This window comes from Mytilus trossulus, chromosome 13, assembly GCF_036588685.1.
Source record: "Mytilus trossulus isolate FHL-02 chromosome 13, PNRI_Mtr1.1.1.hap1, whole genome shotgun sequence".
Lineage (NCBI taxonomy): Eukaryota > Metazoa > Mollusca > Bivalvia > Mytilida > Mytilidae > Mytilus > Mytilus trossulus.
This window is the reverse complement of record NC_086385.1, coordinates 17,190,247-17,203,660: the sequence shown is the minus strand read 5'-3', so window position 1 is coordinate 17,203,660 and position 13,414 is coordinate 17,190,247. Positions and strand designations below refer to the sequence as shown.

Genomic DNA, 13,414 nt, shown 5'->3' with positions numbered 1-13,414 from the left:
GCTATCTATAATAGTATTCAAGATAACCAAAAACGGCAAAATTTCTTTAAAAATTACCAATTGGAGGGCAGCAACCCAACAACCAGTTGTCCAATTCATCTGAAAAATTCAGGGCAGATAGATATTGACTTGATTAACAATTTAACTTCTTGTCAGATTTGCTCTAGATGCTTTGGTTTCATAGTTACAAGCAAAAAACTGCATTTTACCCCTATGTTCTATTTTTAGCCGTGGCGGCCATCTTGGTTGAATGGCCAGGTCATCGGACACATTTTTCAAACTAGATACCCCAAAGATGATTGTGGCCTAGTAGTTTCAGTGGAGATTTTGTAAAAGATTACTTAGATTTATGAAAAATGGTTAAAGATTGACTATAAAGGGCAATAACTCCTAAAGGGGTCAACTGACCATTTTGGTCATGTTGACTTATTTGTAGATCTTACTTACTTTGCTGAACATTATTGCTGTTTACAATTTATCTCTATCTATAATAATATTCAAGATAATAACCAAAAACAGCAAAATTTCCTCAAAATTACCAATTCAGGGGCAGCAACCCAACAACCGATTGACCGATTCATCTGAAAATTTCAGGGCAGATAGTTCTTGACCTGATAAACATTTTTATCCCATGTCAGATTTTCTCAAAATGCTTTGGTTTTTGAGTTATAAGCCAAAAACTGCATTTTACCCCTATGTTCTATTTTTAGCGGTGGCGGCCATCTTGGTTGGTTGACCAGGTCAGGCCACACATTTTTAAAACTAGATACCCCAAAGATGATTGTGGCCAAGTTTGGATTAATTTGGCCCAGTAGTTTCAGAGGAGAAGATTTTTGTAAAAGATTACTTTAATTTACGAAAAATGGTTAAAAATTGACTATAAAGGGCAATAACTCCTAAACGGGTCAACTGACCATTTTGGTCATGTTGACTTATTTGTAGATCTTACTTTGCTGAACATTATTGCTGTTTACAGTTTATCTCTATCTATAATAATATTCAAGATAATAACCAAAAACAGCAAAATTTCCTCAAAATTACCAATTCAGGGGCAGCAACCCAACAACCGATTGACCGATTCATCTGAAAATTTCAGGGCAGATAGATCTTGACCTGATAAACATTTTTACCCCCATGTCAGATTTCCTCAAAATGCTTTGGTTTTTGAGTTATAAGCCAAAAACTGCATTTTACCCCTTTGTTCTATTTTTAGCCGTGGCGGTCATCTTGGTTGGTTGACCAGGTCACGCCACACATTTTTTAAACTAGATACCCCAAAGATGATTGTGGCCAAGTTTGGATTAATTTGGCCCAGTAGTTTCAGAGTAGAAGATTTTTGTAAAAGATTACTTTAATTAACGAAAAATGGTTAAAAATTGACTATAAAGGGCAATAACTCCTAAACGGGTCAACTGACCATTTTGGTCATGTTGACTTATTTGTAGATCTTACTTTGCTGAACATTATTGCTGTTTACAGTTTATCTCTATCTATAATAATATTCAAGATAATAACCAAAAACAGCAAAATTTCTTCAAAATTACCAATTCAGGGGCAGCAACCCAACAACCGATTGACTGATTCATCTGAAAATTTCGGGGCAGATAGATCTTGACCTGATAAACATTTTTACCCCATGTCAGATTTGCTCTAAATGCTTTGGTTTTTGAGTTATAAGCCAAAAACTGCATTTTACCCCTATGTTCTATTTTTAGCTGTGGCGGCCATCTTGGTTGGTTGACCGGGTCACGCCACACATTTTTTAAACTAGATACCCCAATGATGATTGTGGCCAAGTTTGGTTTGATTTGGCCCAGTAGTTTCAGAGGAGAAGATTTTTGTAAAAGTTAACGACGACGGACGACGACGGACGACGACAGACAACGGACGACGGACGCAAAGTGATGGGAAAAGCTCACTTGGCCCTTCGGGCCAGGTGAGCTAATAAAGTCTTCAGACATAAGATGTAAGAAGATTTGGTATGAGTAATTCACTTTTTAAAAATTAGGTATTGCCGAATATAATAATCATTTTATGAAGTTACAAAAGTTTACTTGCTAAGTAAAAAGAGAGAATTTCATACAAATGTTAAACTTTTCTTTTTCAGGTCGAAGGTTTGTGGTATCAGCCACTGCAGATTTTCAGAGTTCCGTCCCCCAGATTTCACAGCTACTGGACAGGATGCATGGTCAGAAACAGCATCTGAATCAATTATGGTCAGTCAAACGTTTAAGATTGGAACAATGTCTGCAGCTCAGAATATTTGAAGAAGATGTTGAAAAGGTGAGATAATGGAAACAGTGAGTTCAGAAAGAAGAATTTATGAGACTGAGTTTGTCGAAGATGGATCTTATTTTCCAATACTTAGAATTAAGAGTATGGGTGTCCAGAGCAAGACAACTTGTATAACTTTTTGATTTCATTTGCAGGGGATAGCAAATATGAATATTTTTATCATAAATTAAATATGAAAAGAAGAATTGGTATGGTATGATTGCCAATGAGACAACTCTCAACAAGAGACCATATTACACAGAAATTAACAACTAAAGGTCACTGTACGGCCTACAACAATAACAAAATCCCATACTGAGTAGTCAGCTGTGAAAGGCTTAATGTTGACAAATGTAAAACAATTCATACGAGAAAACTTACAGCCTAATTAGTGCACAAAATATTGAAAAAATGTTTTAAAAATATAGAAAACATTACAATGTTAAAATAATAACAATAAATATTTACTATTGCATCTGTAGTAAATATTTTTGATTTATAATGAAAAGATAGTTTTTCATATTATAACATACAACTTTTCTAATTGCTGTATTTAAAAATTTTACGGAAATTGTGCATATATAAAACAATTTTAAACATTTATGTAAGAAATATCAAGTGTTCTATAAAGGGACGTAAATCTGTCATTGTGTAAACAAAAATTAAAAAAAAACTCTTTAGTTTTTGCTTTTTTGTTTTCCAATGTCTGATTCTTATGTTCACAATAAAGATTTTTTTTCATATTTCTTGACTTAATTATTATTCTGTATTTCAGATGTTTGACTGGATTGGTCACAATAAAGATATGTTTCTAGTCCATTATACAGATATTGGTAACTCCCACCAGATGGCAGTAGAGTTAGAAGTTGAACATAGTCAATTTGCAAATAGTGCTGTTGTAAGTATACAATCAATCAATATGTATTTAATGTTGATAATTAATCTTAGCAAAACTGTTCTAAATTATAGTTGTGGTACCAAAGATACAAACACTGGAAAACAAAAAAAAATTGTGAGAAAATATGTTTTTTTATGAAATGTTTTTAAAAGAACTGAGGTTAAACTCAACTGTGTAAATATATACTGTGAAAGTACTTTAATTCGTGGGTATCAATTTTCGTGGTTTGAGCAATATTTACATGTTTGTGGGTTTTTAAATTTGTGGATTTTAGTTTTCTAAAAAAAAAAAATTAAAAATTAAAGCCTTTAGAAACGAAGGTTACAAACAGTCTGGTTTGAAGGAAATTGCAAAGTAAACATTGACCCGTGTAAATCGTAGTGGTAACACTAATTAACCCATGATAAAGTGATCAACAGATTAAAGACCACCAAAGGTGTTAATTAGGCCATAAACATGTCACCTAAAGAAAACAGTAACATAAACAAATGCTATAAACGTATCTTGAATTGTCAAATAATTCTTATCAAAATCAAGCCCAGCATGAAATGATTATTTCCCATATGTACGAGAACTAGGAGGATTTAAAATGAACACTTTATCATACTAGCATATCAAGTCCGGAAATCTAACTTTCATCGATCAAAAATATTTTTTATGAGAATTTAAAGATCAAAAGTTGTACAGTTTAGGTTATTACAGATTAAATGGGTATAATCCTGCATGTGGTTGTAGTTCTGTAACTGCTCTTAAAGTATTCTCAGATTTGGCGTTATTCGATATATTCTCTAGATCATATTGATCAGTTACTGTAGTCAAACCTACCGATGGGGATCTTTCCATGTCTTGATTTGGATAATGGTTGTTTTATTTCGTTGGACACTTAAATTCGTGGATAAAGTCATCCACGAAATCCACGAAAATTGGTACCCCACGAATAAAAGTACTTTCACAGTAGTTGAAATAACAAACAAAAATAATTGTATTACCAGAAATTATCAGACCCCTCCTTCTTTCCCCTAAAAAAAGGCCAGCTGAGAAATAAGTCAGAGTAGTGATCTCGAGATATTATAGAGAAATGGAAAATTGAAACCAAGGATCCTTGATTAAGCAAATTATGACAGTATTATAGCAGTGAAAAAGAAATGAAAACAGTAGTTTAGAAAATTTAGTGCATCCAAAGTTGTTTTCTGGATTGACCTTCATTAGAAAGCCAAGGATGTATAAGAACAGAATCATTTTAAGAATTCTATGACCAAAAAGTACCTAAAAATTATATCCGAAGCCATCTGAAGTCAACTTTGCCTGTCAAAGTTGAAACCATAGTTTCTTCACAATTAACTAGCTTGTCTGACATTGAAGTTGTTGATAGAGTTTTTAAATTGCCTCAATGACTATCTTTAATTTCTATTGTATTTGTAGAATGTAGATGTAAATATAACCCGTAGCCTTGGTATGGCTCAGAAGATATGTGATGGTGGTCACTATGCCTATTACTACATTTGATTTCTATTGTATTTGTAGAATGTATATGTAAATATAACCCGTATCCTTGGTATGGCTCAGAAGTTATGTGATGGTGGTCACTATGCCTCTAGTTCTATAAGAATGCAGGCCAGTCGACTGGAGAGAGAATGGAAGAACTTAGCTGCAGCTCTGGATGATAGAAGTGCTGTTCTTAATATGTCTACTTCCTTCCATAAAAAGGCTGAACAGGTATTATTGGTTGTATTACTATGAGCAGATCCTTATGTTAAGAGTCTGAGCTGCTTTGAGCACAAATTTCGAAATTTCGAAATTAAAACTTTTGTCTACTATTGCTTGTGGCTATCGGTTCAATATTTTGCCAATTGAATATAAACTTTTAAAGAATTTGTGAATTTGTTTGTTCTCTAATAATCTTATAAGGTACTATTTGATTAGAAGGAATTTAGAAATCTGTAAATCCTTATATTTTCCAGAAGTTGATATTTATACAAAAGAGATTATAGACAACGAGCTTGATATCAATCCATCAAGTAATCTTTCAACCACAATCAGGATGACTACATATGTAGAAGATGTGGTATGATTGGCAATGAGACAACTCGTCACAATAGATCAAATGACACAGATATTTTAAAATTACTGATTAATTTATTTATTATTTGATATTTCAGTACTTAGCTCAAGTTATTGGGTGGAGACAAGCATGTGAAGATCCTGGTATACCCAATAATATCCATGAGTTAGAAACATCCTTACAGCAGCACCAGAGCTTGATAGAGGCTATAAGTCAATCATATGCTGAGGTAAGGTTGTAAACGAGCGGTGGGAAAAACCAAAGGGATATTCTAACTCATAAATTGAAACAAACTGACAGTGTTATATATATTTTAAATATGAAATTAAAAACACAACGTAGAAAACAAGAGACGGAGGAACACAATCACCATCGAAAACTTTTGTTGATATCACAGGCTGTGATAAGGTTAGCAGATCCTGCTCCACATGTGACAACCCTTGTACATATTTGGTGATATATCACTTTCAAGGAAAAAAGGGCAAAGTGTCCTATGGGCAGCTATTGTTGTAAAAATATTGTTTTACTTAATGTGTTGCTAATATGATTTTTCCACATTGAAATTAAAGTAAATGTAACGTAAGGGTACCCAAATTGCACCGAGTACCCAAATTGCACCTATTTAGAAAAAAATAGCAATAAAAATCTTACAAGATTTCCTAGAGACTAAACAAGTTGTATTTTTATGATTTGATACTATGCCCGTCTTTCAACATAGGTAAACATATTTAGTTATACACAAAACGTTCACAGTATTTATCAACAGATGAACTGTTTTACTGAAAAAAACAAAATGTACGAAAACGTCACCATGCGACGTCATCAAAACGTCATCTTTTTAAAATTGGCAAATACAATATATTATAAGTATCCATTTCGTAAAATATGAATAGTAAGCATGGACAAATATCCAATTGTTCAAAATATTTGAAGAAATTAAACAAAAGCTCGGTTATTAGACTTTTGATAATGTAAATTTAAGCATGGATGCAATTTGGGTACTCCTCATTACAGAATCATGGATAGTTTGGAGGTTGATTCAAACCCATTTTTTAATGACTCAATATGGACTAAAAATTAAATTGATGTACCTATATGACAAAGAAGGATAGGGCTACAAAATAAACACAGTATGGACATTTTTTTCCTGATCATAAAAAAACGTAGGTGAAAAAACTGTCAAAATAGGTGCAATTTGGGTACCGTCACGTTAAGTACAATACATTTCACAATCAACCTTTAACAGAAAAACCTTATCTTAATTGAATAACTTTTCCTGTTTTCAGGTGTGTCAGGATGGTAAACAGTTATTAGATACTCTCCAGACACCTGTTAGTTCTAGTAGTATGAACAGTATTACTGCTAAGGCAGATTATTCAGAGGCTTCTGGACACGTTCTGGATGTCGTTCATGAGGTAGGTATAGTTAAAAACAATTGTCTGAGAAAATATTTGAAACCATGTAAAATTTTAAAGATGTGTTTTAAAACTTGATCAAATAAACATAAGTGATAAAAAAACATTTAGCAGACTTAAGTTTGTATGTGATTTTTTATGCCCCATTTATGGGCATTATGTTTTCTGGTATGTGCGTCGTTCGTCCATCAGTTTGTACATTTGTTCGTTCATTCGTCCCGCTTCAGGTTAAAGTTTTTGGTCAAGGTAGTTGAGGATGAAGTTGGAGTCCAATCAACTTGAAACTTAATATACATGTTCCCTATGATATGTTCTTACCAATTTTTATGTCAAATGATAGATTTTACCCCATTTCCATGGTCCACTGAACATGGAAAATGATAGTGTGGATAGGGCATCTGTGTACTATGAACACATTCTTGTTTTTCATCTGTTACCTACTTTCTGTAAAGAGTTATTTCATGTTGTCAAACTAAGACTACCACATTTGTTACCCAAATATTAAATTAAAAATGGGATAGGCATTACATAAAATAAAATAATACGATACAATTGCCAATGAGACAAATATTATCCACCCAGGTTCAAATGATGAGGATGTAAGCAATTATAGGTCACAGTAAGGCCTTCAACAAGGAGAAAAAAACACATACCATATTTTTTTCAGCTTTGAAAAGTTACACCATGAAAACTGAAATAACTCAAACCAGAAATTACTCTTGGTTAATAATATCACCTAAAACCAAAGCGCAGAAATAACAGAATAATTGGTTGATTGATTGATAGTTGCTCGTGAGTCATCACAAAAATGCTACATTGCAGCACTAAGAAATAACAGAAGCTTACACTCTTCCAATTTCTCTAATGTATTACTGTAAACCAACTTATTTTCGCGGATTCTTTATTTCGCGTTTTACCCTTTGTAAACTATTTCGCGGCAATTCAATTTCGCGATTTTCTAATTTCTGGATATAGTTTGATAAGGAAAGATCTAAGTTTTATATATTAGTAACGATTTATATTCGTGTTAATTTTCTACTCGCGAAAATCACGAAATAAATCGCTCGCGAAAATAAGTTGGTTTACAGTAATTCATTCTCTTAATTACAGGTACTTGCTCATCAGAGACATTTGGAACAGACATGGCATACCAAGAAAGTAAAACTTCATCAAAGACTAGGACTGAGGTTGTTCCAACAAGATGTTAAACAGGTCTGTAATGCTTGTATTATCGTAACACTTAAAATTTTGTATCATTAACTAAAATAAAAAATAAAGTTGGTACAGTAAAGTACAAAAGAGGTAAAGTAACAAATTGTTAACACATGAGCTGTGTTGCTTAAAAAATTAACCTTGTGCAAATAGATATCGATACATCTGTTAAATAGATATAAAAGTGTGTGGTATGAGTGCCAATGAGAAAACTTTCCACTGAGCCTTGGTTGAAACCGAACTGCAAGCTGTAAAGCCATTTAAACCGGAAAACCAACAGTCTAATCTATATAAAAACTAGAAATGAGAAACACTTATGAACTGTATCAACAAACAACAGATTCCTGACTTAGAACAGGTGCAATCAAATGCAAGGGGTTTAAACTTTCTAATGGGTACCAACCTTCATCCTTATCTGAAAACAGTAGTATAACATCTTGTCATAGAAAGACACACTATAAAATATCAATTGAAATGGCTTATCTCAATCAAAAGACATTAACACAAGTGAACATGCACTGAATGAATAAATTTAATCTATAACACATGGCTAATACAAAATCAATAAAATAAGAGGTTAAATGTTAAATAGTTTTAGTAAAACAACCATAATCTTGAACAAAATCGCCAAATAGAAAATGATAGTGCGAGTGGGGCATCCATGTACTATGGACACATTCTTGTTTCTTCTTTTTAGTCCCCTACTGACGAAGTCGAAGTGAACTTTATGTTTCCACTCTGTCCATCTGTCTGTCGGTCTGACTGTTTGTCCATTCGTCGGCCTGCAAATCAGTTTTCCACAATTTTTTCTTCGTTCTTGAAGATATTGATTTGATATTTTTCAGTTACATATTAGACAAACTATAAAATTTGTTATTTCAATATATTTTATTTTATGGCATCATTTTATATGGAAGTTATTTTTTACAGGTAATTGATTGGTTGGATAGTCATGGAGATGGATTTCTTAAAAAGAATACAACCATTGGTCGAAGTTTACAGAGAGGAAAAGCTTTACAGAAAAGTCATGAACATTTTGAAACGGTTGCTCAGGTAATACCTATAGAATGAATGCATACACCATCTTGAAAATGAATTTGAAAAAATGGTATAATCATGCCATATTGTATTTAAAAATAATTAAAGTTAAAAGTGTCATTTGTTTAGAATAAAAAAAGATGTTATTAAACATTAAATACTAACATTGAGTTTTTAAAATAACTACCAGAAGATAAAACAAACTATCACTTTTGAGAATTTTTGACCGGTAATTTATACTGAGCCAAAAAAGTTTAGCAACAAAAATGTGAAATTTTATTTTATTACAAAATCATAACAACATATAATTTTAATAATAAAAAAATGGAATTATGATATGTCAGAAGCAACATGAATGTTAATCACTCACATTCATTAGGATTTTCTTTGTATGGAGTGCGGGAGGGTCAAAATGCGTAACTGAGTACAGTCGATTCCACTTAATTGCATACCGCTTAATAGCATAATTCGGTTAATTGCATACTTTTCTCCTGCACAAAACCATTTCCCATTCACCTAATGTTAAATTGTCCGGTTATATGCATAGCCTTACAAGTGGCATTTCGGTTTATTGCATAGAAAATAATCGCCAGCTAGATATGCTCAGTTAAAACTGACGAGAATTTGGACCGGAAACGTCAATTTGGTAAGTATATTTTTCTTGAATGCATCATAATTTTCATTATTATTTCACATTTACTTGTGTGTTATTCAAATAAAGTTTTAAAACAGTATCTTTCGTGTTTATATGATTATAGAAAAGGCCTCGATGTGTACACAGGTAAAGTTTCCCATTTTCTATTTTAAGCCTCGAGGTCATAAAAATGTCAATCAGCTGATTGTTGTAAAAACACAACCATTCTATGATCTTCTATCTCAAAAGGTGTTAATTATTGATTGGATTTCAAACATTGTTCATTATATTTGGGTGAATTTTTAAAACATTAACGCCTGCTAATTATTGTTCATTATCCAATGTGTAATTTCGTAATTCAGCTTGGGTGATCTACATTTATGTTAAATATTACAGGGCATTTATATATGGTTGAAGAATTTTATACATCAATCTTTCCTTTTTAATATTTTTTTAAAAGAAAATTAACTTCAGATTATTATATTTTCTCACTTTCAACACTCGTGTCCAGCAAATAACCCGTGCAGAGCCCCATCACCTTTGCATATACGAAACTAACGATGTTAAAGTAACAGCATTACATCACTGTGTAATCGGTAAATACTGAATGTCAAAGGCAGTTCATTGCACAATTATTGTTTACAATGATTATAAACTGTGTAGAATTGTTAAACAGTTTATTTTAAACAAAGCGTAACAATTTAATTTGTACATCCGGGTCATAGAAACAAATCTATTTTAGGAACAATTTTTTTTTGTATCTCAGGTAAAGGAAAAGTCGGTACGTAAATAAACTAAAACAAAATGTGTTTATAAACTTTATTGAAAGAATACACAATGAAATAAAATGTATGACGGTAGACAAATAACTTTTATTAGAATAAATAAGCATTCAATATGTTGTAAGTGGACTATGGACGTTCATCTTTCTTCTTTGCTGATCTTCACTATCGATGTTATTTGACTCCGTAATTTGGCATTTCTGAAAATAAGCATACTTCGCTTTATTGCATAATTTCGTCTGACAAATAGGCTATGCAAATAACCGGAATGTACTGTATAGTGATTCTCAAAATCAATTTTTCAGCCATGCCCTGAGTGCCCCAATGAAGGATTGGCAGGCACATCAGCAGCTTCCCTTAGTCAATGCACTACTTTTTAGCCGGAAAAAACTTGTCACGTGTCGATTTAAAGCGAAGGAAGAGCTCCTCCCTTGACGATAGTTTTTTTTTGTCTACGAGATATCGACCTATCCTGTGCAGTTGTAATTTGTCGATATCTGTTTGTTAGTCTCTAAACTGTTGCCTTTTGAACATTAAATCGAGCCATGATGTCAGCAACCCTCATTTCGGCATCAACCATTTCAAGACTTTTCTGACTGTCATTTTCGGTGAGGCCTGGTTGACGCCCCATGCAATTTTTTCAAAGGTGTTTGTGTTTTTCTTACCAATGGTGGGTTTCTGAACGTTAGTGAAAAAGAAATTTTTAATATCATTTTAAAAGTACAGGTACAGAAGGTAAAACATCATTTACACGTGCAAAGCTGAAATGGCGCGAAATCAATCAGCAGGAAAAATGTACGACTGTTTTAAATTACAGTTAAAACTAAGGATTATATCAATGATGTTTAAATATTTTTTTCCAAAAACAACAAAAAACAATTTATAAAAAAAAAGTGTTGCTAAACTTTTTTGGCTCAGTATATTTAAAAAAGTCACTTTGTGTATAAACTTTCAAAACATGGGGGGGGGGGGGGGGGGGAGGGGACTTATAGTACCTACTGTTCATAGAATATCTCTTGAAAATTTACATGAATTATATTGTATAAACCCAATATAATCTGACAAATGCATTGAGGCTGTTGAAATTTATCTAGGATGCAGGGTACGATATTTCAAGAATGTAAGGAAAATTATCAGTAAAATTAGCCATACTAAATATTGCATTCTAATGTTTTCTATCTTTGAAAGTGTAAATATTTATTTTTACCATTGCTATTACACTGAAAAATTTACTGATAGAAATAAACACAAACATTAAGTATTGAATATTTCCTTAGATTACAATATCTATTTTTAGAACACTGTTACAAATGCTGACAAATTATTGGCTGCTGCTGATGAACTTGCTCAGACGGGAGAATGTGATCCAGAGGAGATCTACCGTGAAGCTCAGGAATTAGAGGCTCGTATGGCTAGCTTCATTACAGCCCTGGAAAGGAGGCGTGTCACTTTGGACATGACAGTTTTCTTCTACACTCATGTTCATGAGGTAAATAGATAGATAATTTACTCTGAAAAATATCAAACAAATTTAAATTATAAATTGAATACACCTGCCACACTTTCAAAAAGGGGAGTTTTTCAATTAAGGTCATTCTTCAATTAAAAATAGTTAACCCTGACATCTTTATATAGTAAATCATTTCTCTATAAGGCACTGACATGATATGTCTGTCATGACAAACACCTATATAGGTTACAATAAACCATTAAGTATGATAGGCGCAGCCATTTTATAATGATAATGGTGGGTATTTTTTTAAAAATGGGAAACACTTCATGCCCTTTGAATTTTAGCAAAGGCCAAATGCTATATTTTACTTAGCCCTTAACGAACTGAGAAGTCTTGTATACTGTGCCGAGACACACATTTGTAAGTGCATAATTGATGGGCAAGAGAGATTAGGTACAATCTGCTTAGGAGCATATGTATTTTTAACTTAAAAGTTCTTTCCTAATAATTTAGCTTTAATTCCAGTGAGTTTCTGTTCTACTTTTCAACTTTCTCAAGTCTATATCTCCAAAAAGGTTACTATTATCACCTATGGGGAAATTCATTGTATTTAGCAAACTATACTGCAACACTAAATAATAAAGAGTTCTTGTCCCTTGCATGAAAACTTTTCTTTTCTTATCTTTGCCATTTAGATACATTTTTGTTTTTGACTAGATATTAAAAATTAAAAATTAGTTGTCATCCCACCTAACCAACTTAATGTATAAATTCCAAGGTAAAGTTTTAATGTTTGCTAAAATTAATTAATAACATGTAACAATAATGCTCTGTCTTTCTCTTTTACAGCTTACCTGCTGGTTGGAAGAACTCCAACAAGAACTTCAGAGTTCAGAGATTGCTGACACAGTTGAGGGAGCAGAACAACTCCTAGGACAGTTTAACCAACAAAGGGAGACAACTATAGAGGCAGCCATTAATACTGTCAGTGAAGGAGAAAATTTATTGGAGCAGCTACGGTAAGTTAAGATATATTTCACACACCAAGATGTTTGTGGCTCTTTATGTATAACAGTACTTTGCTGCTTGCATTTTAACTTTATTAAATCAAGAGAAGATCTGGCCATAACATAGTTGTTTGAGCTAAGGAGGTGTTAAGCGAAAAATAATCAGTATCAATTAATTATAAAAAGAATGGTAGAGAATCTATGGACCATTTCATACATCTCATTAAGGAAGACATCAAAAGTTCAATGTAGGTTAACAAACTTAATTCAAATAGTTTTTTCACTGACCCCCTACCCCATCTTAACTTAATTTGGGAAAAATTGATTGTTCAATAACAATTTATATAGAATCGATTTCAATTAAACAAAACTTGCAGCAATTTTTACCCCCTATCCCCAAACTATTTGAATTAATTTTTTTATCTATCATTGATTTTTTTTATGTCGTCCCTTATTGTTCTCATGAATTAAGTTGCACATTCTGAGCTTCCTTGTAATTACATTGCTTATAATAAATTCATGGTGGATATATGTCTGATTATTTTATATGAACCATTAGAACTTTCAAAGCAGTGAGATTTCAAAAATACAACGTAATAACTGAAAAAGTCCATTTTATAGCCTTCTTTCATATAGTTA

The 13,414-nt window shown here is 32.5% G+C and overlaps 1 protein-coding gene across 1 annotated transcript in view; it reads left to right on the top strand.

The window, feature by feature from the left end:
* Positions 1-13,414, top strand: part of LOC134694142 (triple functional domain protein-like) — a 72,075-nt gene that overhangs the window by 25,691 nt on the left and 32,970 nt on the right. The window contains exons 8-16 of the mRNA XM_063555138.1: positions 2,108-2,283; positions 3,050-3,172; positions 4,697-4,888; positions 5,332-5,463; positions 6,521-6,649; positions 7,760-7,861; positions 8,792-8,914; positions 11,613-11,804; positions 12,618-12,787. Coding sequence (XP_063411208.1) covers positions 2,108-2,283; positions 3,050-3,172; positions 4,697-4,888; positions 5,332-5,463; positions 6,521-6,649; positions 7,760-7,861; positions 8,792-8,914; positions 11,613-11,804; positions 12,618-12,787 — 1,339 coding nt within the window. The remainder of the gene's footprint in view (positions 1-2,107; positions 2,284-3,049; positions 3,173-4,696; positions 4,889-5,331; positions 5,464-6,520; positions 6,650-7,759; positions 7,862-8,791; positions 8,915-11,612; positions 11,805-12,617; positions 12,788-13,414) is intronic.